Below are 22,702 nucleotides of genomic sequence, written 5' to 3' on the forward strand. Positions count from 1 at the left end.
GGTGTTTCTAAAGCCCTCTGTCTCCATTTTGGGGGGGATTTTTTCCCTACACCTTTCTCAAAGTTGTACATGCTTACATCCTAATTGTCAATATTTGATACACTTGGTGATCACTCTGGCTTCCATTGTAGCAATAGAACAATGTGATTTTTTTCCCCAGGTGATGTCTAGTTCAACTTCGAGGCCCTTTTTGTTGCAAATGTTTCTTGTTCCTAGGTTGTTAAAAATTCAGATTGTTACTTTGTACTTCTGCCTAAAATCAGCCATTGAACTGATGCGTGCCCTGTTGTGTTTAAATGGAAGATAGGTCTGTTGAGGAATTATTAATTAAATCAACTTTTGAATTGCTAAACATGACTCCTACATAGCCATAATTATGTATTAGAGAAGCAATAGAAACAAATCTCTTGAATGTGGCTAAATCCTACTGCTATTGTCAGTAATGCTGGTGAAGAGGTTACTGCCAGTTCTGCAGCCTCAGGGATCTTGCTTTCCCCTCGCTCCATGAGCAAGCAAAATGGTTCATGTGTGACATGGTAAGTTCCTGCTCCAACCTGTGCAGATGTGAAAAACTAATTGGTTCACGGAAGGGTTTGAGCCTTCCTGATAGAAACCTTCCTGATAGAAACATGGTCTCAGCTCCCACCGTGTTCCCTGGACTATCAGGGAATTGCCACCACAATCCCCTTGGCTTTGTGAGCACACATACGGTTACGTAGCCTTCTGTTCCCTTTTGTTGTGCCTGCTGGTGAGAGCAGGGAAGAGCTGCAGGCTGCCGTTCTCAGCAAGCATGCAGCTTTTTCAGTCTGTTAGTAGGAAGCTGCAGCTTTTTGAAAACCAGCCTTCATAGATCCTGATTTTTTTTTTTGTTTAAACTTTTACACACAAATGGACTTAAAGGGGGAAAAAAAGTATGCTGGTGATCCATCTGTTCATTATTCATTCTGGTCCAAGTATTTTTTGTCAGGTTTTAGTAAAATGTGTACATCCCACTCGATGGCAGACCATTTTCTGTATCATAGGTGCTGTCTAGACTGAAGAAATGCCTTTGAAAATGGCTTAGCAAATACGACTTTTCACATAAAATTTAATTTCCATTTGACAACCTGCTCAGTGGTCTTGGCTGATACGGCCTTGAACTTCTGCCCAGGTATGTCTTGGTTCTGAAAACTTGCTTCAGCTGCCTGCATTGCATCTTCAACCCTTTTTTTCTTTTTTTTTGCATCACTTTCAGAATTTTAAGAGAGACAAGGGGCAGCTCTTACAATTTTTATGCTTTATTTTTGAGACAAACTAGATTCTGATTTCTAGACACAATTCCTTGTAGGCAGGATATGAATAATTCCAACATCACCAATGGCTGTCAAAACTCCCTTTGTATTCCAGGCTGCAGATAGTCTGGGCTGACTGGCAATATGAGCATGTGCTTCTTGGTTTGCTTTAAAAAACAACACAATTTTTGTCCTCTACCCGTGGTGTATTCATTTTGATGCGGTCCCTCTTTAGGAGGGAGCACCTCTTCAGAGATGTTCAGCTCCCAAGTTGTTCATTAGTCTGCCAAAAGTCTTTGCTCTCAAGTGCTCCCGTGCGATAACCTCCCTCCCTGCTGCACACAGCTTTATATTCAGACTTGGGCTTCAGCAATAAATCTTTCATGCCTTCTGATGTACTGAAACTAGTCTTTGCTTGTTGCTTTTTTCCCCCTCCTGGATTTCAGCTGTGTATAAATCTTCCCGTTAGCTGGTACTTCGGCTGAAATCTCCAGTGGTTCACTTACCTCTTTCGGCCCTTGTTCTTCTGCAGATTGGAGAAATCTGCTGAAAGCTTATTGCCTGTGCTGCAGTGGTGTTCCAGCTCATGACACGATGTGCACAACTCCAGAAATGCTTTCCTAGATGCTGGTACCATACCTGTGGGCAGCAAAGAACTGCATTGTTACTACCAATAGCTTTCAAGGTGGTAGCTACTTTATTTTCCTCTTTTAATTACTGGAGCTTTTGCATTTCTCTGGCAACTGACTTCATGTGTTACATACAAGTGTTACTTGGTGTTGTCATCCTCCAGCCCTCCAAATGCCTGCAAATTGACTCTGAAACAGCATTTTCATTACAGGTACTGCTGGCATGCAGATTTTGCCCTTCCTTGTTACTATAGTGAATATTTCAATACATCTTTAATGGAAATATTAATTCTATCTAGTATTAGAAATAAAGTATTATTTCCGAGGGTGATTTAAGTATTCATCTGTGAAAGAGTTTCTTGGTGATAAATAAAATTGATTTTTAAGCAAATACACGTGCACAGTAAATAAGTTGGTGTTGCAAATAATGTAGGAAATGGGGAAAAAAAAGAATGCTGTGAAACGGATCAGCAGAACAGTACAAACTTGGAAAACTGAATGGGTCTTCCAAGAAATACAGGAAAAACATTCTTTGTTGAAAAGTGACTATTTTCTAATATCTGCATGTGAATAAGGGTGCTGAATTGACTGAAAGATCCATGTTTTCTTTATGCTCATTGGCAAAATAAACTGTTGTGGGGTAGATTACCATCTGACCCTAGCAGGATGAAAGCTGTATTCATTGTGACCAAATGATACAAGCAGGCTCTCCAGTGTAATTTCATTCATTCTCTTGTGCTCACATCCTTAGAGAACCTTGTCTTTAGGCAAACCAGCGCCTTTTTGCTAACTGTGAATGTGTCCAAGCTGGAAATGGGAAGGACAAATTTTCATTTATTTGTAGTTTGCTGTGAATGGCACTGTTGAAGTCGATTGTGAGTCCCTGTTACTACTTGTTTGTTAAACTAATGCTAATTTAGGTGGACAAAAAGCACTTTAAAAGCTCTGTAATAGGTGATACTGATATTTTGTGCAGATCCCACTGATTTTGCAGCGTATGTGAGAAAATCTGGGCAACTTTGACTCACTAATTTCATTTTCCTTAGAAATACAAACAGCTCTGTGTTGTGTGTGCAGCTTCTCACCCAGAAGCCGTGATTGACTTCACAGTATCTAGGTTGCTGTTCCTATTAGAATCATCAGGGATATGGACTCTGCAAACCTCGTGTATTAGTTTCTGGCCACTGTTTTTGCTCTGTAATATGATGCTAATATTTCTCCTGCTTTAGCGCTGTGCTGTATTGAAGTGCCAGGTAAACACTGGTTGTCTTGTGTTCTGGTCATGCTGATAGATTAGCCTGCCGCTGAGGTCGTTAGTCCTAAGTAGTCCTTTAATATTTGGTGTACAGTTCTGATATCCTGATACAAACATCGATTAAAACAGCAGATAAAACTTCTATTTTTATCAAGTTTTATTTTTCAGTAGCTATTTTGATATGTTTACTTTTACCAATTAACTTCCAGTCCACCTGAATGAAAACGTGACGTTTCGTAGAGTTTAGACTGGCGTTATAAAGACTGCTTTTTGTGGCAGTTTGTTTGAATCTGGTTGCGTTTGGACAAAATGGGGCAGTTAGCTGAGAAAGGTATCCCATAGTGAGCATCTCAAGAAGAAGAAAACCTTGCAAATTAGACAGGTGTGGAAAATTAATGCCACATGAAGCAGCATTGCTAAAGCTATAGCCTATTTTGACATAGTCACCTTCAGTCAGCCATCAGAAGTTTCCATGTACCAAAGGACTAGAACATCTCATTTATGATTGTCTCTGGCTCTTACGCTGTCATTCCACTCTAAAGGAAAAGGGTTTTCTTACATTTGCCATTCGGTTGTGATGTTGGTTTGTTGGGAAAGGCAGGCTGAAGGAAACAGCATTGCTGTGTTCTGTTTTTGTCTGCTCTTTATCCAACTTCAGTACAAGGATAATATATTAATACTGAATAATATTGCAGTGTCCAATTGCAGTGGTTCCTTAAGTTGCCTTAATCCACCAAGATCGATGCTTTTCATCATTGGGTGATAGCCTGGCCCCTTCTAGGTGTACAGGGCTCCTGTGTGAGACTAACTCCATCCAAAACTTCAGATGATACAGGTACAATAAATGGTACAAACTTGTTTTTTTCTAACTCAGTGCAGAAATTGTGTGGTTATTTTGATCTCTACCTTAGTTTAAAACAAAATAAAGTGTCTCAGCTTTCCATGCCAATAAATATAAAGGATATAGTTCTGGAGATGAAGTTATTTGGGAGCTTTACTACTGAAAAGCAATGTTACTTGTTCTCAAACTGTAGTGGTGTTAAAATAGATACTACCTAACGTTGTTAGAATTCTAAGTTGGTGGGAGTATTAAAATCTCATGTTGATAAATCCATTTGTACCCCCAGTTTTTAACAGAAATCTTTACCCCAACTGTTATATCGGGCAAATGTGAAAATTTCCATGAAGTTACTCTTAAGTTCTGCTTCTGTATTACTCTGCATATTTGTCAGCAATAGTACTGTTTTCATCTCTTGAGTGATTCTGTAACAGTCCTGTGCTATCTTATTTCTGAATATTGTTGTCCATGCCTACCAGCACACTAAATGCATGTATGCAGATTCTTAAGGCATTTTTAGTTAGTTTGGGGTGTATGTCACACAGCTGTATCTTTCAAGTACAAGAACAGAAGACTTCATACTCCTGAGATGGTGACGAGTCAAGAAAAGCAATATAAATAATTGAAAAACTTAGTTTCATGACCTCTTACCCATGTGCATTGAGTATTTATTTTCCTGGATCAGACAAAAGTAGATGCTCATCTACAGTGCATGCCAAAGTGTTCAAGCTTGTATGAATGATTTGAACAGAAATAAATGATGTAGAATGTGTATCACCATATATATGCCATCAATATATATATTATACAGATAATATATATTTATCATCAGCATACGATAAATACTTTGTTTCATTTTGTAAGAACAAGCTTTTCACTTGTCTTAAAACAAATTGGTAGATGGCAAAGCTCTCTCCTCCACCCCCCATGTCAAGTGTGACGTGGATAACTGAGAAAAAAGGTGTTCTCACGTGCACAAGGTCAGTGGGTAGTGACTTCCTCCAGGAGACTGCTTCTGGCAAATCGGTGCTACCCATCTCAGCATCAGCTTTCCCTTTTCCTGACACTATCAAACCTTTTTTTTTTTTTTTTTTTTTTGTTTCGTTTAATGATGGGTAGGTGAGTCTGTAAATTTAAGAAAAAGCGTGAGAAGTACTCATTCTGCTTCACAGCTGTGAACAGTGCCTTGGAGAATGTGGTAATTGTGAGTAGCTGCAACTTCTGCAACAGCTTCTGAAAAGATCACAGTGGACTACAGCAAAGTCTGTCAAATCTTTCTGAATGGGGTTCTAATATCACAAAAAAGCACAAGTGATTGTAACAAGGTGTCACAGCAGCAGTTTTAAGTCAAGGTTAAAACTGATGGGACACACCAAATCAAAAGGGATATTCCTCTTACCGAAGTGTCTCTGTAGGAACTGGGCAAGTTCAGTGCTTCCAAGTGGCTGCATCTTAAGAACAGCTTCTGATAAGTGACATTATTTTGTGTAGGACACAAGAAAGAAACCGCTGCTTCAGCTTTCAGAATCACAGTAGTTTATTTCAAGGTCTTTAAGTAAAACTTTTTTTTTTCCAAAAAAAACCCAAACCCTAAAGCCACCTCCCCACCAAAAACAAAACCATCATACAAAACCAACACTGGAATTGTTAATCCTTTTCTGTTGAATGAGAGGCAGCAATGATAAGGAACAACTAACTACTTAAATTAGAACAACCATGTTCAGTTCTAGTGAACTGGAGCTGCTAAACTTCCAGATAAGAGTTGCATCTGTGAAATAGGTGATCTATTAAAAGGGGCACAGTTGCTGTTTGCTGCTCACCTTGCTAATATGCAGTGAAGTCCTAAAGAGGCTAGTTCTTATTCTCCTATCAGCAAAGTTACCACAATTTGTTAATTCCTTCCTCGCTTTGAGTGAGGAAGGCTGCCCTATTCTTCTGAGCAGCATGGGGTTTTTTTGGCATCACGTCAACAAGGCTTTTTTTTTTTTTTTTTTTTTTTTGCGTATTCTGTGATATTCCTCAGTTGTGGAAAGACTTTGGGTGCTGTTTCATGCTTGGTGCTGTGCCATGACGAATCACCATAAGTGGGCCCTTGTCATTCTATCCCCTTCTCCGATGAAGCCTTACTCAGGCCTGAGCCCACCTCACATTAGCCAAGATGCTTGTTTCGTGTTTGCAGCAGCGCTTGGGAAGTGGTAGAGAGGAGTTAGTCTTGAGCAGAGGGGGTCTTCACACCCCTTTCACTTCTCCATCATCTGTTCAGGCACCCAGCGAACACTTCACAAGTGCAGCTTGCCAGCCGCAGGACGTACTGTGGAGGAGGGCTGGGTTTGGTGTACAGACCGAGGATATTCTCTATGCCCCACATCTAATGTAAGTGCACGGCTGTGTGTTTACATATGCTTTTCTCTCATTTCCTATAGCTACCAGGCCCAAGACCTTGCACTGGGGTGAATGCCCTTCCTCCTGCCCAGTACCCCCAGCTGATACTACTCCCAGGTGCTGTTTTAGCTTGAAGTTAACAAAGATGACACAGGAAGCCTGTTCTTTGGTGGGCGAGCATCAATCCCAAAAACGTAGCAACTGCTGAAGGTTTCTCAGAGCTAAGCAGCGCCCAGATCTGCCTCCCACAAAGAAACGTTGCTACTAAAGACTGAAAGTGATTTTTTTTTTTTTCTATTCTTCTATTTGAAGGGAAGAATTCATTTTATCTCCCTGTAAAATTTCATCTCCCTGTAAATTGTGATGCTTGTAAACTGGGGCTGAGCACACAGATTTGCTTAGCAGAAGTTGGTGTTGATTTTATTGTAGGTACTTTGCGACTTTTTACAGCTCTTTTAACAGCTAAGGATTAGAGTTTTTTTTTTTTTTTTTTTTTTTGTCATCCCTTGGTTTCCCTGTTGGCGAGGCAGGACAGATAACCACACTAGAGCAGCCTCAACTTAGGTCCTTTCTAAAAACCCTTTGGTACCTTAATCAAGATCCCTTACCTTAGTCTGGAACAGGCTTTCCTTAAAGTCGCTTCAGTGGTCTCTGACAGCTGCTTCCTATGTTTTTATGTCTGTCTGCATGATTAAAGAGTAAGCAAAAAATCTATAGTCAAGAACCTTTCCTTTTTAAAGGACAGCTCCAGCTGAGTGCAGCTAATTAAAATTTTATGAATGAGACGCTTTGATCTAGTCAGTTCCTGTTACCATCGGCAGTTTTTCCCTGGCTCTTTGCGTTACACACAGGAAATGTAAATGAATCCCTATTTTCAGCAGGCGTGTTCATTATGCCCTAGATGTTAGAAGTTGTTATCCTGGCTCCCAGGAGAGCACTTGCAGCCCCCAAACAGGCTTTTTGTTCCAGCTCTTCCCAAAAATTCCCTTTGTTGCACTTGTTACTTGATCAAGTACATATGCTCCAAAAAGCCAAGGCTTTACCTCCAGGGCTTTAATACACTACAGCACTAAAGCCCATCTTTCTTGTTACAGCACCACTTCTGCTGGCATGAACACGTTACAGGACCCACCCAGCAGCTTCAGTCTCTTAGAGAAGTGACAACTTTTCACTTGGAAAGTCAATCATAATCACTGTGGTCCCCTTTTTTCCCTCTGAATATAAAATTGCTGGCAAGGTTCAATTATATTTTCCCTAGGTAAAAGTACTGTTTGTCTATGTGGCAGCAGTTTAAAAAAAAAAACAACAAACAACCTTCTGCACTGGAAGAGGATTTTCACCATCAAAAAGAAGATGCTGTGTCACTTTATACATTTTTTGCTCTTGGTGGTAGCTTTCAGTTGTTACTGATTCTTACAGCAAATTTAGCACATCATAGAAAGCAGCCTTACCTGGTTATTTCCTGATGACAGCACAAATAAGAAAACAGGGTAATCCGTGTAAGGAAGCGCTACGTGCTGCCTGCTCTGGGCTGGAACAGCTGCGGTTCCTTTTGAGATCCACCTGCATGTGAAGAGGTTAAGTTTTATTCTGTGTAACAAAACCACCTTATTAGAACACCTAATGTTGAACAAATACTTTTATTTACAAGAGCATGTATGACCATTTTAAAATAATAAAAAAAAAAAGGAACAAGTCTACTTTTGGTCTCCAGCCTCGTTTAGATGAAGTCTCCAGAGCATTTCCTTATGTGCTGTTCTAGAGATCACATATGTGGCAGAGCTAATAATCCAGCAGTTCAGTACCAGTCTCAGGGTTGAGCACCCCATACAGCTTAGTCTCTTCGTACATAGAAGATATTATATCCAAGTTCGACCATCCCCCCGATAAGCAAGGCCCACAAGGGGATAAATACATAGGCTAGTTTCATCGTGGTGAATTGCTGCAGTTTAGCGCAGAGGGCAAGGCAGAAGGCTAACTTGAGCAGCATTGCGATGAGGTACCAGGCTTTTTTCTTGATGTTCTGCGAGCCGTTGCGAGGGTCAAAGCCAGACTTGCACCGGCCGGCCATTTTTACAATTAACATAACCAGGAGGATAGTATCAAATATCCAGACTGGAATGAAAATGAGGAACCAGTTCCATGGTGCTTTCTCATCCAACTTCAGCACCAGCATGATCAGGAAGAGCAACGTAAAAAGCCATGTCAGTAGTACTCTTTGCGCCAGGGACATTCTCATTTAAACAGCTTTGAGAGGAAGTCTTCCCGTGCTCAGCAACAACCTAAGAACACCAGAAAACAGGGGGGCAGGCATCAGAAGACGTCACAGGATCAACCATGAGGCATAATCTGTAAAGCTGGCCAATTTCTTGCCTTCTCACCCCTTCCACATTAGCTACATGCTCTGTGTCCTAGCATTTCTTTCTTAACTCCCATTCCCCTGTGCTGGTTCCACCCACCATCGATGTCGAGTGCCCCCAGGAAGCTGCAGAACCCCCCCACTCCGTTTGGAACACGTGATGCTTGGAACCCAAACTAGCTGTCAAACTCGTTTAGGGATTTTTGTGTTCTCAGAATTTGTGCAGATCTATTTTCCTCCATTACTCATAGTTAATACTTGAAAGCAAAGCTAGCACTTCCCTGTCCATAATAAACAATCACACTAATGTACAAGCCAGCTAACAAGCACAAGTAACAAACTATCTGAAAGACCCTAATGTCTACAGCTGAAGTGACCCGGTCTGAAATTGAGCCAGAAAGCACTACTAACTACTACCTACTATTCAACAGCAGCCTTAAAATACTAAAAATTCAAGGTAACATTTGCTTTTTGGGCAAGTATCTCAAGCACACAGACACCAACTGATTCTGCTTCAGCCCAATCAACTTAGTGGCTTGGTAGCACATTTAAATTTCAATGTAGTCATGACAGAAGAAAAACAGACACAAGTATCTATCTGCCATTACAGTCATAAAAGTTTTTATATGCCTAAATGAAAGACACTGACGATCGCGTCTGCCAGAAGGATTTTGCTACAAGCTTTAAGTACCAACTTTAACGCAGGAAGAATTATGATCTTATTAATCGCTGCTACAAAGATGGGCAATTGCATGGCAGTGACACAGCGCTAAAACAGGTACCTTCAACAACTATTTTAAACATTTGAGTTTTTTTGTTTTTTTTTTTACAAGTTTGATAAAAATCAATTCTAGAACACCACTGCTATAGTTCCACTTCAATAAGAACCTGAACTTTGGTTCCAGAGGACAAAATATTTAGGTCACTTCAGAAGAGCAGCTTGCTTGCAGTGCCCGACTGTCACGGGCTGCCAGAAGGGCCGGACCAGCCCTGCCTCCTGCCTTCTCCATGGGGTTGTGAGCATCAGCAACCCCACATGATGATGCCTATTCAACTTCCTGAACAGGCAGAAAACTGTGAGCAGTGTTTTCTTTTTAACTTGATTAGGATTTTTTTCCCCAGATTAGCACATTGAACCTGGCTTGTACTCAAACATCAGAACCAGATGCCAGGAAGTGGCTGCTGCTGGCTCAGCTGGTTAGGAGGTGCCGCTGGGGGATAACAGATCTGTGCACCTCTAACACCACCCCATAGCTGCAACCTGCCTCTTGATACACAGCTCAACATCCTGACTGTTTTATTCAGGCTGGGTCTGAAGTGTGACCAGATTAGATTTCAAGCAAAGCAGTGGGATTTCTCTTATTGTAGAGATCCAGCCAAGCCTAAACTAACCAAAGCTGGGGTTGCTGTAAGCGCATCTCCCTCTGGCACCTAGGTGACCCCAACCCAGGCCAGTTCCTTGAACTGAACTAGAATAAAAAAGAAGTTTGGTATTTTTGTAGTTTACTTTTCAGTGTCTCTGTCCTGCTTGGATTGCCACAAGGTCTGAGGAAAGGCAGTTACTGGAGAGGTGGAACCGAGACCCCATCCTTAGGGGAGGGGTGGGGCTGAGCAGTGACCTCTGCACAGGAGTTAACTGCTATTAAGCTGAAAGATTAGAAGGAAGTTTAGATAGCATTGCTCTTTTCTCGCCGTAGGAACACACCTAAACCAGCTGGCAGAGAGGATTACAGAACAATTACTATGACCCGCTTTAAGCATTTCCTGCACTTTGATAACATTTCCAGTATCCTGGAGTAAAAGTTTGTGGCTACAGTAAAGACAGAGGTGACCTGAATCTGTTTCAGCAATCCTTTCATCAAAATGTTCCAGAAAAAAGTTCTAGCAATCATTGCTACAGATAGTACATGAAGGAGAATCTCTCATTAGCAGACTGGAGAAAGGAGAAACCAAAGAAACAGGCTGGAAACTTGTGCCTGGAAGGAATTCAACACTCTCAGAAGTATCAGGTGATCGACACTCAAAGAAGGGGCTATCAGCTGTCTCTGGGGAAAAATGAAAGCTGCTGACAATGTATTAGATGGGGCTACTCAATTTGAAGGTTGCTCACGTCATGAGAGGATTTTCAATTTTCTTAGTTGTTCAGAACACTTAATAACACAACTTTAAAAAGCACAGACAAAAACCTCAGCAGGGGATGTTATACTGCCTTTCACTGACCTAATCAAGAGACGTACCTGCGCAATGGGACAGGAACTGCAAGGCTCCATTTGATTTTACATTTTGAGGATGCAAACTCAAAAAATCCAAGGGTACTTTTGAGGTCTTATAGCGCTGTACCCCAAGTACAGGAAGCTAGAAAACTACAAACTGACAGCTGGGGATGCAGCTGGCGTAGTGATGAAGGTCTGATCACAAAGAGCACTTGACCATGTTTTGCTGGCCAAGCAGAAGGGGATGTGCAGGCTACCAGCTGGAGGCAGCCATCCCAAGAAGACGTTCACGTTGGGAGAGGGATGCAAATTTGGTACAAGCCTGAACCAGTTCTTCTGTGAAGAAGCAATGTCAAAGGCAGGGTGCAGAACTAAAAAAGCTGTCAGCTCCTTACAGGCCTCCTGTAATTAGCAGCAAGTGGAGTTTTATCAGTAATGAGGAGCACAGCCTCAGCACCGTTACCGACCTCGGCGGGATGCTCCAGATAACCAGAACGCCCCAGGAGCTAATTAGAGCCCCTTCAGAAGGGAAAAACAAAGCAGAGGAGCCAACCTAGTGCTCAGCCCTACTGTAACTGCTGATCGATGAGCTTAAACGTAAGCCTGGACTGGTGCTTGACTAACTTCAGGAGGGGGAAGCCCAATTACACAGCGCTGCAGGTTAATTACGGGACGCGCCGAGTGGTCTCAGGGGAACTGAACCCAGGAACGGCCCCAGGGTCCCTCACAGCCCTTCTGCTGCTCGGCTGGCCCCCATTTTCCCTCTTATTTCCCAATTTATCTTTTGTTTTCCACCCTATTTTCTCCCATCTCCCTCTTTCCCCCCTACTTTCCCTTTACTTTCCCCTTTTTCCCCTCTATTATCCCCAATTTCCCTCCTTTTCCCCCTATTCTTCCCTACTTCTCCACTTTATCCATCTATTTCCCCCTTTTCCCTCTATTTTCCCCCACTTCCTCTCCTATTTTCCCCACGTTCCCTCTCTTCTCCCTCATCTCTGCCCTTATTTCCCCCAATTTCCCTCATTCTTCCCCCTACTTCCCTCCTCTTTTCCCCTTTTCCCCTCTTCTTCCCCCATATAACCCTCTATTTTCCCTCATTTCCCCCGTACTTCCCCCATTTCCCCCCTATTTTTCACTATTTTCCCCTATTTCCCCCGTTTCCCGCCTCTCCCCTCAGGCCCCTCACAGAGCTCCCCCCCCGCCCCGGGGTCCCCCCGGCACCTACCGCAGGGGCAGGGCCCGTCGCAGCCCGACCCGTCCCGTCCCGGCCGGGCCCCGCAGGCCGCACGCAGCTCCGCGCAGCGTCCCGCCCCGCCATTGGGCAGCGCGCACGCTCATCACGCCTCCCCGCGCTGTCATTGGACCGCTCGACATAGAGCCCTCCTTACGCCGCTCTGTTTGCGGACAGGCCCGTCACGGCGGCGCTGCCCTCTCGCGGTTGGCTGCACCTCTCCTTTCATCCCGCCTCCCTCCCTCCTCCTCACCTCCCATTCGTCCTTTCGCCTGCCTATCACTCAACAGCATCACGAACCGCCCATCAACCACAACCCCACCCACCCCCTTTTCTCATTGGACAGCACCGCCGCCACTCACTCCCCCCCGGAGTGGGCGGGGACTGCACGGCTGAGGTGCCGCGGCCCCGCCCCCTCCGCGGCGCGCGCCTCGCTCCCCCCCGCCCCCCACAGCTGTTGCCTCCTCTCAGTCTCGCGCTCCCCGCGCTGCCGTTGGCGGAGCCGAGCGGACCCGAACCGGACCCGAGCGGTGCCGGACGGAGCCGAACGGAGCCGAGCGGACCCGAACGGAGCCGAGCGGTGCCGAGGCGCGGCGCCGGGCAGGCGGTAAGCTCGGGACCCCCCCCCCCCCAAATCCCCTCAGCCTCAGGGGGGAGCCGCGGCCGCCTCCTTCCCCCGGGGGGACCGTGACGGGACCGGGGTGGGATGGGGAAAGGGGCTGGGGAAGGGCCCGGCCCCGCGGCCCCTCAGTGGGGGCCCGCACGGCGGCGGTGGGTTGAGGCCCGCGGCCTCCCCCGGCCCGGCCCGGCCGTGAGGGGAGGGCGGGCTCAGCCCCCTCAGCCCCTCGCCCCCCTCAGCCCCTCAATTCCGGCCCCTCCATCCCAGCACCCCTCCCCTCGGCTGCCTTTCGGCCCCTTTCCTCTCCCCCCCCGCCCTTTTTATTACCCTTTTATTCCCCCCCCCACTCCTCGCCCCTCACGCCGTGCCCGCCTTTCCCTGGAAGCCCAACGCCCGGGCTGTGCCTCAGCGTTTCCCTCCGTCGTGTTGTTTCCTGCTAAGTTCTTCACTTGCTATTTATTTATTTATTATTTTTATTTTTTTTCCTGTGAGAAACAAAGGCGAGAGCGCTGGGGGGGATGGTTACAGGTAGCAGAGCCCTCCAGGTGTTGGCTGCTTTTGCCCTGCACACAGCTCGGGTGCATCAGGTATAGCGACACTCAGAGCCCTCAGCCTTAAGCCCTGTGCTCGTCCCTCCATCCTTTACAGCCTTTACACACCGCTGGTCACTCGAGAAGCGACGCCACCACCTCGTTTCGTTCCAAATCTGCCAGCGTCTTGCCCATCTGCGACATAATTAACCGAAGAAAGTAATTAATTGGAAAACCCGACTTGTTGCAAGGGCGTTAATTAAAGTTCTGACATTCTTCCCGATGAAACGGCCCCACAGCAAATGCAGCTCGTGCCGGGGTTAAGGCGCACCACGTTTCTAATAGGAATGGTGTGTGTCATCGGTAATTTGCCCACTTACATCTTCCTGTTGATGCTGATAAACAGCTGGCAGTATCTGTTTTATCAGGGAGAAGTGCAGTGCTTGAAATAACCTGTTAATCCTCGCCAGGCAGCCCCGGTGTCTTGGGCCGTGGTTAAGACGGTCGCTCGGTGGCAGGAGGACACGTTCCTGTCGCGTGCGGCTCGGTGCGTGGTGATTTTGTTTTGCTGGGGTTGAAGGCTAAAAGCGTTTAGCGAGTAAAGCTCTGGGTTATAAATAGCTCTGTGGATTTGGCTATTTCTGGAGCTTGGAAGGTTTTAGCCATCTCCTTTGATTTGCCTCTTCCTTTCTGACTCCCTGGGAAGAATAATCCTTTTCTGAGAAGCCTTATTTTTGTTCTAGTAAGGTGTTTACGAGCTGATGTACGTACACACATCACACTTCTGTCACTTCTGATGTTTTTTTCTCCCCCCAGAGCTCTCCTGCACAGTATTCGCAAACAATTTTAATTTCTGCCAGCGAAGGTTGAGAGCAGCGCTTGGGAGCGGTGCGTTTAAGGTCCTGATTCCCTTTTAAAGAGGAACATTTATGCAGTTGGATTTTCTGTTGCTATGTTTTGGTGCCAACGTATGTTTGTGTTCTGGGTATAAATATTAGAAAGGGCAAAATAGACTCTGAGTCATCTGAAACAGAATTTGGAAACCTGCTTGGTTGAATCCAGTGTTTGCAGTAGGATGTTTTTCCTCTCTCATTACGTGGAAGGAGACGGGCGAGTAAGCCGCCAGTCGGTCAGTTCTCCCGGAGCAGTTGGCTCATCTCGCCCTGGCGGTCGGCCCAGCTGCCCCCACGGCTGCCCAAATAGCCGTGTGGGTTCTGGGAGAGCTTCGGAGCGGGACACAGGCTCTTGCTGTGCTTTGAGGAGTGTGTGGGTGAGGTGAAGAGGCTTTGGTGGCTGTGTGGGAGCAGGTTGGTGGCCGCAGCGGCTCCTGGAGCTGAGCAGTGCTGTTCCCGTTGTAGCTGGCAGGGGTCACTGGAAAGCAGTGGACATCGGTTCTGTCCCAGGTCTCCCCAGGTGTGTATGCTCTCTTCCTGTGCCTTTTCTAAGATTGTGTCTTACTCCTTGTAGTAGAAATGTGAAAGAACTAGCAGTATCATCTATTTTCCTTTTCTCAGGTTTCTCATGAGTGAGCGTGATGACGTTCACAGGTGGTTTGGGGTCTTTGAGGGAGTTGTGTCTGTAACAAACAGCATGCTCTGCAGATTCATGACCCAACAGTTTACGTGCATTTTTGGCTGGGCTTTTCTAAGGGCACAAGACCCCCACAACTACTTTCCTTGTTGGTCTTCTGCTGTTTGAATGACTCCTTTAGTCCGTCAGATGGCACCACCAAATTTCAGGGCAACTGAAAGACATTAAGTGCCTGCAGAGTGACAAGTTTTTATGAAACTCTTGGCAAGTGTTGACCCAAAGTAACATTCTCACCAGGAGACAGAGGTTACGTGGTGCTTCAGGACCTAAGTGGCTCCTGGTTGCATGCCGAGCTGGGCAGCAGGTGGGGTGGGGCTGCTGGGATGCTTCTTAGCAGCAACAGCCACAGATCAGTCACTGCTTCTGCCCACAGAACAGTGCAGGCCTGCTTATTTCTTCTTCTTATTATTTTTTAAATGTTATTTTCTGTTTTATGAAGGAAGCAAAGCTCTTGGGATACCTGTGCTGCAGTGCTGCTCGTCCTGCCTGTCCAAAGACAGCTGACCACCACTAACTCTGCAATAGTGGTCAAAAAGGAGAGGCTTTGGAAGTGTTCAGTGTCACGTTTCCTTCTTTCAGTTTGTTGTGCTGCTGCTTGTAAAGGTCTGTGGAAGCGGGTGCAGGGGAAACAGTTAACTACGTGAAGAAATTAACCTCAGATTTGTGAAAGCAACACAAAAAGCATAATAAATTGCCTATAAGGGAATCCTAGTTGCAATCCCTAGTTATAATGAAGGTTATAATGCATTGCTATGTCGTGCTGGGGAATGTTTTACATGTAAACAGAATAATTTAGGTTGAAAGGGGTCTCTGGAAGTCACGTACTGTGTCCAAACTTGGAAGCAGGGCCAGCTGCAAAGTTGGAGCAACCAGGTGTGCATATATACAGACAGCCATGATGTTTTCAAGAAATCTGGAAATGTAGATTCATTTATTTTTAGTTGAGGGAAGGGTGTCAGAGAGTTCATAGAACTGTTCTCTCATTTCTTAATTTAAGTGTGCCACGGGGGTTTCCTGAAATTCACTGTCACTGGGACCGCTGTTTAAGCGAGAGATGTGCTGTTGCAGCTTTATTCTCGTCTCACTTGGCGTGGTCGTGGTAGACACGTTCCCGTGGGTCGGGATGACACGCTGCCTGGACTGACTCCAAGCGTTGGGCTGAACTTCTGTTTCTGCAAATAAATTTGTTGTTCTTAACAATAAAATTGCCAGGTGGGAGAAGAAATGAAAACCGTACAGCATCAGAGACGAAGTCAGGCGTGCCTTGTGCTTTGGGAGCTGGCCGGCGCCGGATGCTTTTTGGGGTTAGGTGCTTGGCAGATGCCAGCCCTAAGACAGATGAACAGTGCTTGGCAGTCAGCTGTCTTAAGGCACAGCTTGGTTTGGTTTGGTTGTTGCTCGTGCTCTTCCCTTGGCATTTGCAGCTGGCTGCTGTGGGGTCGGGTTGGGACCAACACTTGTATGGCCAAGTTGACCTTGGTGATCTCTCAGGGTGTTGTGTCCCAGGCTGTGAAACTCAAGGTTCCTTCAGCCGTGTGTGTTATTTTTTCCTCAGCGTTGTTTTGTGCTTAAATAACTGCTTTCTGCTTGAATCTGAGTAAAACCCTTGGCTTCAGTGACTTCCTGTGGCAGCGGATTTGACAGCCTGATTGTGTTGCAACATAAAATTTCTCTGTTAAAAGTTTGGCTTTTCTTTACTTCCAGCTCAGACTCAAGTTCCCTGAATTATCAGAAGCTGTTATTTTCTTTACTCTATTTTCCTTTGTGTTTATCAAGGTCTTAATCTGTAAGTCCTTATTTTTCCGTTCATATGTGCCTGTCTCAACAGGGGACTTTTAAAAGTGTTCAGTAACTCGTAGCCATTCTCAGAGTCTCCCCTTCCCTCCCCCCAGTATTTTAGTATTCTTCCTCAAATAAAATACGTGCACCTCAAATAAAATACGTGCGTTTCTGGTCAGGTTGCTCAGCTGGTTGCCAGCAGCACCCCAGTATTGTCCTTGCCTTTCCTCATCTCTTCAGGTGTTTGTGCTCTTCGGACTGTAGTGTGTTGAATGGAAGAGCTCGCAGAGCCACCTCATCTCCTTCCCAGATCTGAGATTCCTTATTTTAGGGTCTTGTGTGGTGCAGGTAGTCCACTTCTCACCTGTCTTACAGATCAAATGTGCACTGTTGATATGAAATTCTGTTCTGATACTGCCTATTCATTGGTAAAGTTGATCCCTCTTAAGCTTTGCTAACGTAAGATGAATTGGCATTTGGAAATGTTACTTCTTCGGTTCTCCTTTTCTTCTCCAATGCATGAGAGATTTGTGAGCATTGCTGGGCCTATTTACAGCAGCTCGAGGTTAGCAATCATATGCCAAGCTCCCTCAATTTAAGGACCTGGTGCTTCATTAAAGTGCTTCATTAAAGGTCTAGCTAGGGGCAGGAGTGTAGGGCGACAGCCTGAGTTTGTCCCGGTTAACTTTGCTCAGAAAAGGTGATCCCTACATGGGAAGGGTGTGGGTAGAGACCTGTCTCGGGGTATTTTGAATGGCTTCAACACCCCCTGGGCCCCGCTGACCTCCTCTGTTGGCTCCAGGAGCACCCTGAGCGTCTTCAACAAGTGCTTCCTCCTGCTGGAGGCTCCCCTGCCAGAGCTCGGGCAGCCAGAGGAACGTGGGGCATCCCCAGCTAACGTCAGCCGTCAGCACCTGCTGCAGCAGCGTGATGGATGTCTCGGCGTGCCGGTCCCACAGAGGTCTCGTGGTTGGATTTTGTGTGAAGCTGGAGGTCCTGCGGTGCTCTCGTCCTGCTGCTTTACCTGGAAACCTCAAGGAGCGAGCTGCTGGGGCATGCAGGGCAGGACGCTGCCTCCTTGCTTCTGTTGCTGCTGCACAGTCTGACACGAGTGAGTTACGGGAGCATCGAGACTAGGAGGACTCGGTGTGAGTGTGGTTTTACTCGGCCTGGGTGCTGCTGTTAATCCTCATTATCCAAGCAGCCCATGGCAGTGAAGAACGTTGACCTCAAAATCGTGTTCAGTTTCCTGGCTGCTTTTTAAGCCGCGGCAGCGGTCGCTTTTCACACACAGCAGGCTATTCACAAGTCCTGGCCGCCCTTCCAAAGGCTCTTTGAAAGCCTGCGTCTGCTTTATCGCCTGCTCTGGTTTATCAGCAAGTTTGACATGTTCAAAAATGCTGATAGACGAAGACGTGAGCTTCCTTTGCAGAAAGGGCCCTGATTACCCCTATCAGATAGGCTTTCAGGCAGGCTGCTGTTCCATTTTTAATGATGGTTCTGAGGAGCGTGCCAGATACACGTGTAGGGCTTGTTATTCAGAAGTCCCTTGCTTCGAGCACTCAGATACTTCTTAAAAAATAGAGTCTCAGCGTTTGCTACTGTATTGCTCTAGAAGGGTGGCTGCTCTGAGGGACTGCTGCGTCTGACAGCTCAGCCACTGGGTGCCTGAGCTGCTTCAGAAACTTGCCAGCTTGCTATTTGGAGAGCATGATGTCAAATCGCCCATTCAGGAGCGGTTTCTGACTTCCTGACTGTGCTCCTCGAGAAGCCGCAGCTCTGCCTTGCATTGCCTGGTGACAGCTAAACACAGCTCGCTGAAGAGCAGCAGATATTTCCAGTGAGTAAGGTTTCTCGCAGGAAATCGCCGGGGTACTTGGAACCACGAGGAGAGCGGCAGCACTGCATTTGATTTCAAGGTGGCCACTGTATATTGGATTTTTTTTCAGCATTTCTTTTGGGGATTTCTCCTTGTAAGACTGCAAATGTAGGGTATAACAGGATAACAGGGTATATACATGTATATCCTATGTCTGTATGCAGTATTCACTACAAACCCAGGAATTAAAAAGAGCAGAACTTGCCATCAGCTGTATGCTGTTTAATTACTTTTTTAAAGATGTGACATTTTTAGAAGTGCCTTGTAGATCTAGGATGCTGACAGCAATTGCTGCGTTTGGATTGACAGCAATTCTGTAACTAGCATCTCTTATAAGAGGCAAAATTACCTTGATTTTAATCCCCTTTACAGGCTTGAATTTTCTCCCCTTATTAAACAGCAGAGCGTGATTGAATATTGGGAACATTTTGCTATTGAATATGCACTGCGCCAGGCTCAGAAGCAAGTTCTGGGAGGTGTAGGTCCTGACTGCTCAGTGCAGAGCCCTTCTCCAGCACTTTTGTGAATGAGGTAGCTATGAAATCATGCCATGGCATTTCAAAGGGAGCCCTGAAAAGAAAGCAGTTATGTAACAGAATGAGGAAACTTGCACAGACCTTGAGGCTGAGGCAGAGATCCCAGAAATGGCTGCAGGAGCCGCAGCAACTGCACACGATGTTCTTTTCCCACAACCTGAAATAAATCTCAGGAACCCCGATGCTCAACACTTTGCTACTATTTCCCAGACAGTTGTGTAATTCACTGGCAACACAGTTTTTCCCAGGGAGACAGTCATTCCCTGCGCTGTTCTCTTGTTAGTTTGCCCTTCAGATGTCGGAGCTGTTAGTTGTGGAAGTGGTGATGGCTACGTCCAGCCTCCTTTCTATCCAGAGTTGTTGTTGTTGCTGGCATGATAAAATCCTCCAGCAACGAAGCTTCCCAAATGAATATCTCAGGATGTTCGATGCTTTTATTTTTTTCTTTTCCATTTTTTTTCCATTTTAAATTTAGACAGAGTGAAGAACAGGGCTTGAGAATTCAGCCCGTGAACAATCTCTGAAGAATGCCAGTATCCAAATTTAGCAGGCTTGGTGTTCTTTCTGGAAAGCAAGTATGTTAATTCCTTTTTATTTACAAGCTACCACGCTGTTCCTTTGGGAACCCAAGTATGTTAATTCCTTTCTGTTTGTAAACTATCCTGCAAGGCAGCAACTTGGGGGGCCTCGGCTGGCACAGCAGCAAGAGTATTTTCCTGCTGGCCGCTAGATAAAGTCCTTAGGTTAGCAGTATCTGATTTTTTTTTTAATTTTTTTTTCCTTCTTCCTCGTCCCTTTGTCTGATCCAGGTTTTGTTAAGGTTAGTTGAAAGCAACGTGGTAACACTTCCTCCAAAAGGTGTGACAAGTTTCTCATTTGCTTCCGTGCCATTTGCAATTCTGAAATGCTGTTTTGAGGAGAGCGCCACGTAGATGAAGTGCTTGAACAGAACACTGAGAGCATTATATGGCGTTTGATGTTCCTTTTAGAAAGGGAAGTGTGGGTTTAATGATTTATTTGTAATGCACATGAAAAGAAAGTGTCATTTGAAACACTGCTTCAGGGATTTAAGCCTCTTGATAGCAGCACAGCCCCCAGGATCTGAGTGCAGGAAGGACGACTCCTGGCGAGTGGCAGCGGTGTGTCTGCTGTATGCTGGTGTCTGCTGGGTTCTTCTCTCATGACTTAAGTTTTCAGTCAGTAGTGGATGAATAATGTCACTAGGGCTGCTGTTCACTGGGCTTCTTAACTTCAAATATCACAAAATGACAACAGCCTGATGATAATGTTAGCTTCTCAGCATGAGCTGAGAGGCACCTGCACGTTTTGACTCAACAGTTGGATGGTGTCCTGACTGTTCAGGTTAGCACTGTTGTAAAGGAAGGAGGCTCCTTGAAACACTTGGTGGTTCAGTGTTACATGCAGGAAAAACAACTATTTGCCAGTGATGCCTTGCCCATGTTGTATTTTTAATGATGTTCTTTTGCTCGTTGACACTGCTTAATCTTGTGTAGTCTTCCAGAATTTGTAAGTCATTGTTTTGGCCTTTGTTAGTCTGAGGACCACAGCTTTATTCTGAACTTCCCTCAGACTTCAGATAGATTTTGTTTGCTGTAGGCTGTCATTTAGAAAGGTTTGCATTTATGTCTGGCCTTGGACTCCAGAACATTTTGGATATGAGTAAAGTTTTAAAATATACTTATTTTGAATTTATTTAAGTGTATAGTGTAGTATCTAATCCCGTCTTAAATATTGTGTGCTGCTTGGCTGAGCATTTAAATAGCTGAAGACATCTAAATATGCGTTTTGGTAGCTTTTGAAGAAATTGCTCACTTGATTGCAAGGTGTAGCGTGTACTTATTTAAAGTGGAATGTAATTATGCTGTGAAATGGAAAAGAAACAGCTAAGAAACATCTGAATAAGGATCAACAAAGCAAGGTAGTCACCTGTTTTTAGTTTTAAGCAAGTAGGAATTTCATCAAAGGCTATTGCTTGTTATTCATAATATTAACAGTGAGTTTAATGGAATTGTAAGGAATGGCTGGGTTAAATGTTGCAGAGATGTTGGGATCAAGCTGTGATACCTGTGTGTTCCCTCTTATCTCTGAAGTTGGCAGTATCCTTAATGCTGCTCTGAAGTCTCCAACCAGTTAAGATGAAGCTAATCTTGCTGCAGTGGCTCTGCACAAGATGTGCAAAAGCTGTTCCTTGCCCCAGGGCGTGCATTTGCCATACAATGTGAAACAAACGGGGTAGGTGTGGGGAGGATGGGTGGAGAGCGAGGCAGAAGAATAGCAGTGCTCTGGTGGGGCTGCAGATGTGTATCAGCTGCTTGGCTTTGCTCATTCTGCCCATTTGGTATGGATGAGCCTCAGAGCCCAGCCTGCAGGGTCTGCCTTCAGGATTGATGCCATACAGACTGTCAGCTGAATAAAATAGCAATTCACAAGGAATGTGCGGAGTCCTGAAATGGTCTCCGTCTCCTGTGTGTGCGGTGAGCTGTGGGCAGATGCGCAGAGTCAGAGCCGGGGCAGCAGCTTAAACGCCTTCAATTGTTGCCATCAGTTTCTCATCCAGATAAGTTACCTTCAGGCCAAACGGATCAAACTCATTATGTTGTCTTGAAAATACGAAAAAAGAGACAAATCCCAGCCTCGTCAAGCAGAAACAGCGTCGTCTGGAAATAATTGAATGCATTTTGTCATCTTTTGTTTCAGCGCTGCATCAGAAAGCGTCGTGTATCTCCTGAGGAAGGATGTGATATTTCCTGGTAGAGGCTTTTTTACTTAGCACGCCAGTCGCTGTGAGGCTCGTGAGAGACATCAGTCCTATGATCTTGTGATATCTTCTTGGCAACTGTGTGCTGTGGAGTTCAATAGTGCGTTAAATAATGCTACACTGGGCTGCGTGAGGGGCTTAATGGAGAGTTCTTTAAAAATATGAAAACCGTGTAATCTAAGTAACAGGTTTGTTGAAAGGAATCAAATAAAACAAGTATAATAAAGTAGTTTTATTACGGTTTTGTGATGTAACTGTTTCTTGAGGCAAAGGGGTTTTGGGGGAGCTGGAGAGCTGCTGCAAAAAAAGGGTTGCTGCCTTGAAAATGCCTTGGCTGCTCTCTGCCATATTTGTTGCAGCTGGAAGTGTGGGATGCAGCAGGCAGTGCTGGTTTCCTGAGCACTCACTGACTTGTAGAGGGGAAGATGAAGTTAATGTATCTCTTGAGGTAAAGCTTCCTGTGCAAGCTAAACGGTTCTTTCAATTGCTGCTGATAATGAGCTTCTACAACCGTTTTCTTCGCCTGTAATTACAGTGGTAGGAAGCAGGTTATGTTGGATGTGGGAGGGCAGGTTGCTGTAGGAGAAACGAGAAGGAATTAAAGATCCTCCAAGTCACTGAGTTCACAAGGGAGGAGAAGGCGAGGGCAGCAGGTGAGATCAAAATCTGTATGGGATTCTTCATCTGTAGGTTCTTCCACGAGCAGTGGGGTGGCCTTTGTGGGAGCTGTGCACAGGTTGGTCACGTTATGTGCAGCAGTTACAGGTGTCTGAGGGCTTTGCTTTGAATCTGTAGTCCAGTGTAGTCAATTA

General features: G+C 45.3%; 2 protein-coding genes across 14 annotated transcripts in view; one reads left to right on the top strand and one right to left on the bottom strand.

Annotated features, from left to right (window-relative positions):
* Positions 1 to 1,039: 1,039 nt before the first annotated feature.
* Positions 1,040 to 12,308, bottom strand: TMEM60 (transmembrane protein 60). Of its 11 annotated transcripts, none has more exons than XR_014685638.1 (6): positions 12,173 to 12,255; positions 10,972 to 11,349; positions 8,077 to 8,657; positions 7,827 to 7,938; positions 6,984 to 7,058; positions 1,040 to 1,910 (listed from the first exon to the last, which is right to left on the bottom strand). XR_014685638.1 is itself a non-coding variant. In XM_084497143.1 (2 exons), the coding sequence occupies exon 2, from the start codon at positions 8,612 to 8,614 to the stop codon at positions 8,210 to 8,212; it is 405 nt and encodes a 134-aa protein (XP_084353269.1). In that variant the 5' UTR covers positions 8,615 to 8,657; positions 12,173 to 12,308; the 3' UTR covers positions 8,000 to 8,209. The 11 variants fall into 11 exon arrangements, 1 of the variants encoding a protein (XP_084353269.1); XR_014685639.1 differs by lacking the exon at positions 10,972 to 11,349 and adding an exon at positions 4,965 to 5,118 and having other exon boundaries at positions 12,173 to 12,231; XR_014685637.1 differs by lacking the exon at positions 10,972 to 11,349 and having other exon boundaries at positions 12,173 to 12,301.
* Positions 12,309 to 12,627: 319 nt separating this feature from the next.
* Positions 12,628 to 22,702, top strand: part of PHTF2 (putative homeodomain transcription factor 2) — a 67,573-nt gene continuing 57,498 nt past the window's right edge. For 2 of the 3 annotated variants that reach the window (XM_084506331.1, XM_084506333.1), the window contains exon 1: positions 12,628 to 12,785. The gene's annotated coding sequence lies outside the window, so the exon portion shown is untranslated. Of the gene's footprint in view, positions 12,786 to 19,665; positions 19,687 to 22,702 lie in introns of those variants that run through there. The other variant, XM_084506332.1, reaches the window with a different exon arrangement.

This window comes from Aythya ferina, assembly GCF_964211825.1.
Source record: "Aythya ferina genome assembly, chromosome: 1".
NCBI classification, from domain to species: domain Eukaryota; kingdom Metazoa; phylum Chordata; class Aves; order Anseriformes; family Anatidae; genus Aythya; species Aythya ferina.

Excerpts from the sequence above, each read along its gene's own strand:
- TMEM60 (XM_084497143.1), bottom strand. The coding sequence starts at position 8,614 with ATGAGAATGTCCCTGGCGCAAAGAGTACTACTGACATGGCTTTTTACG.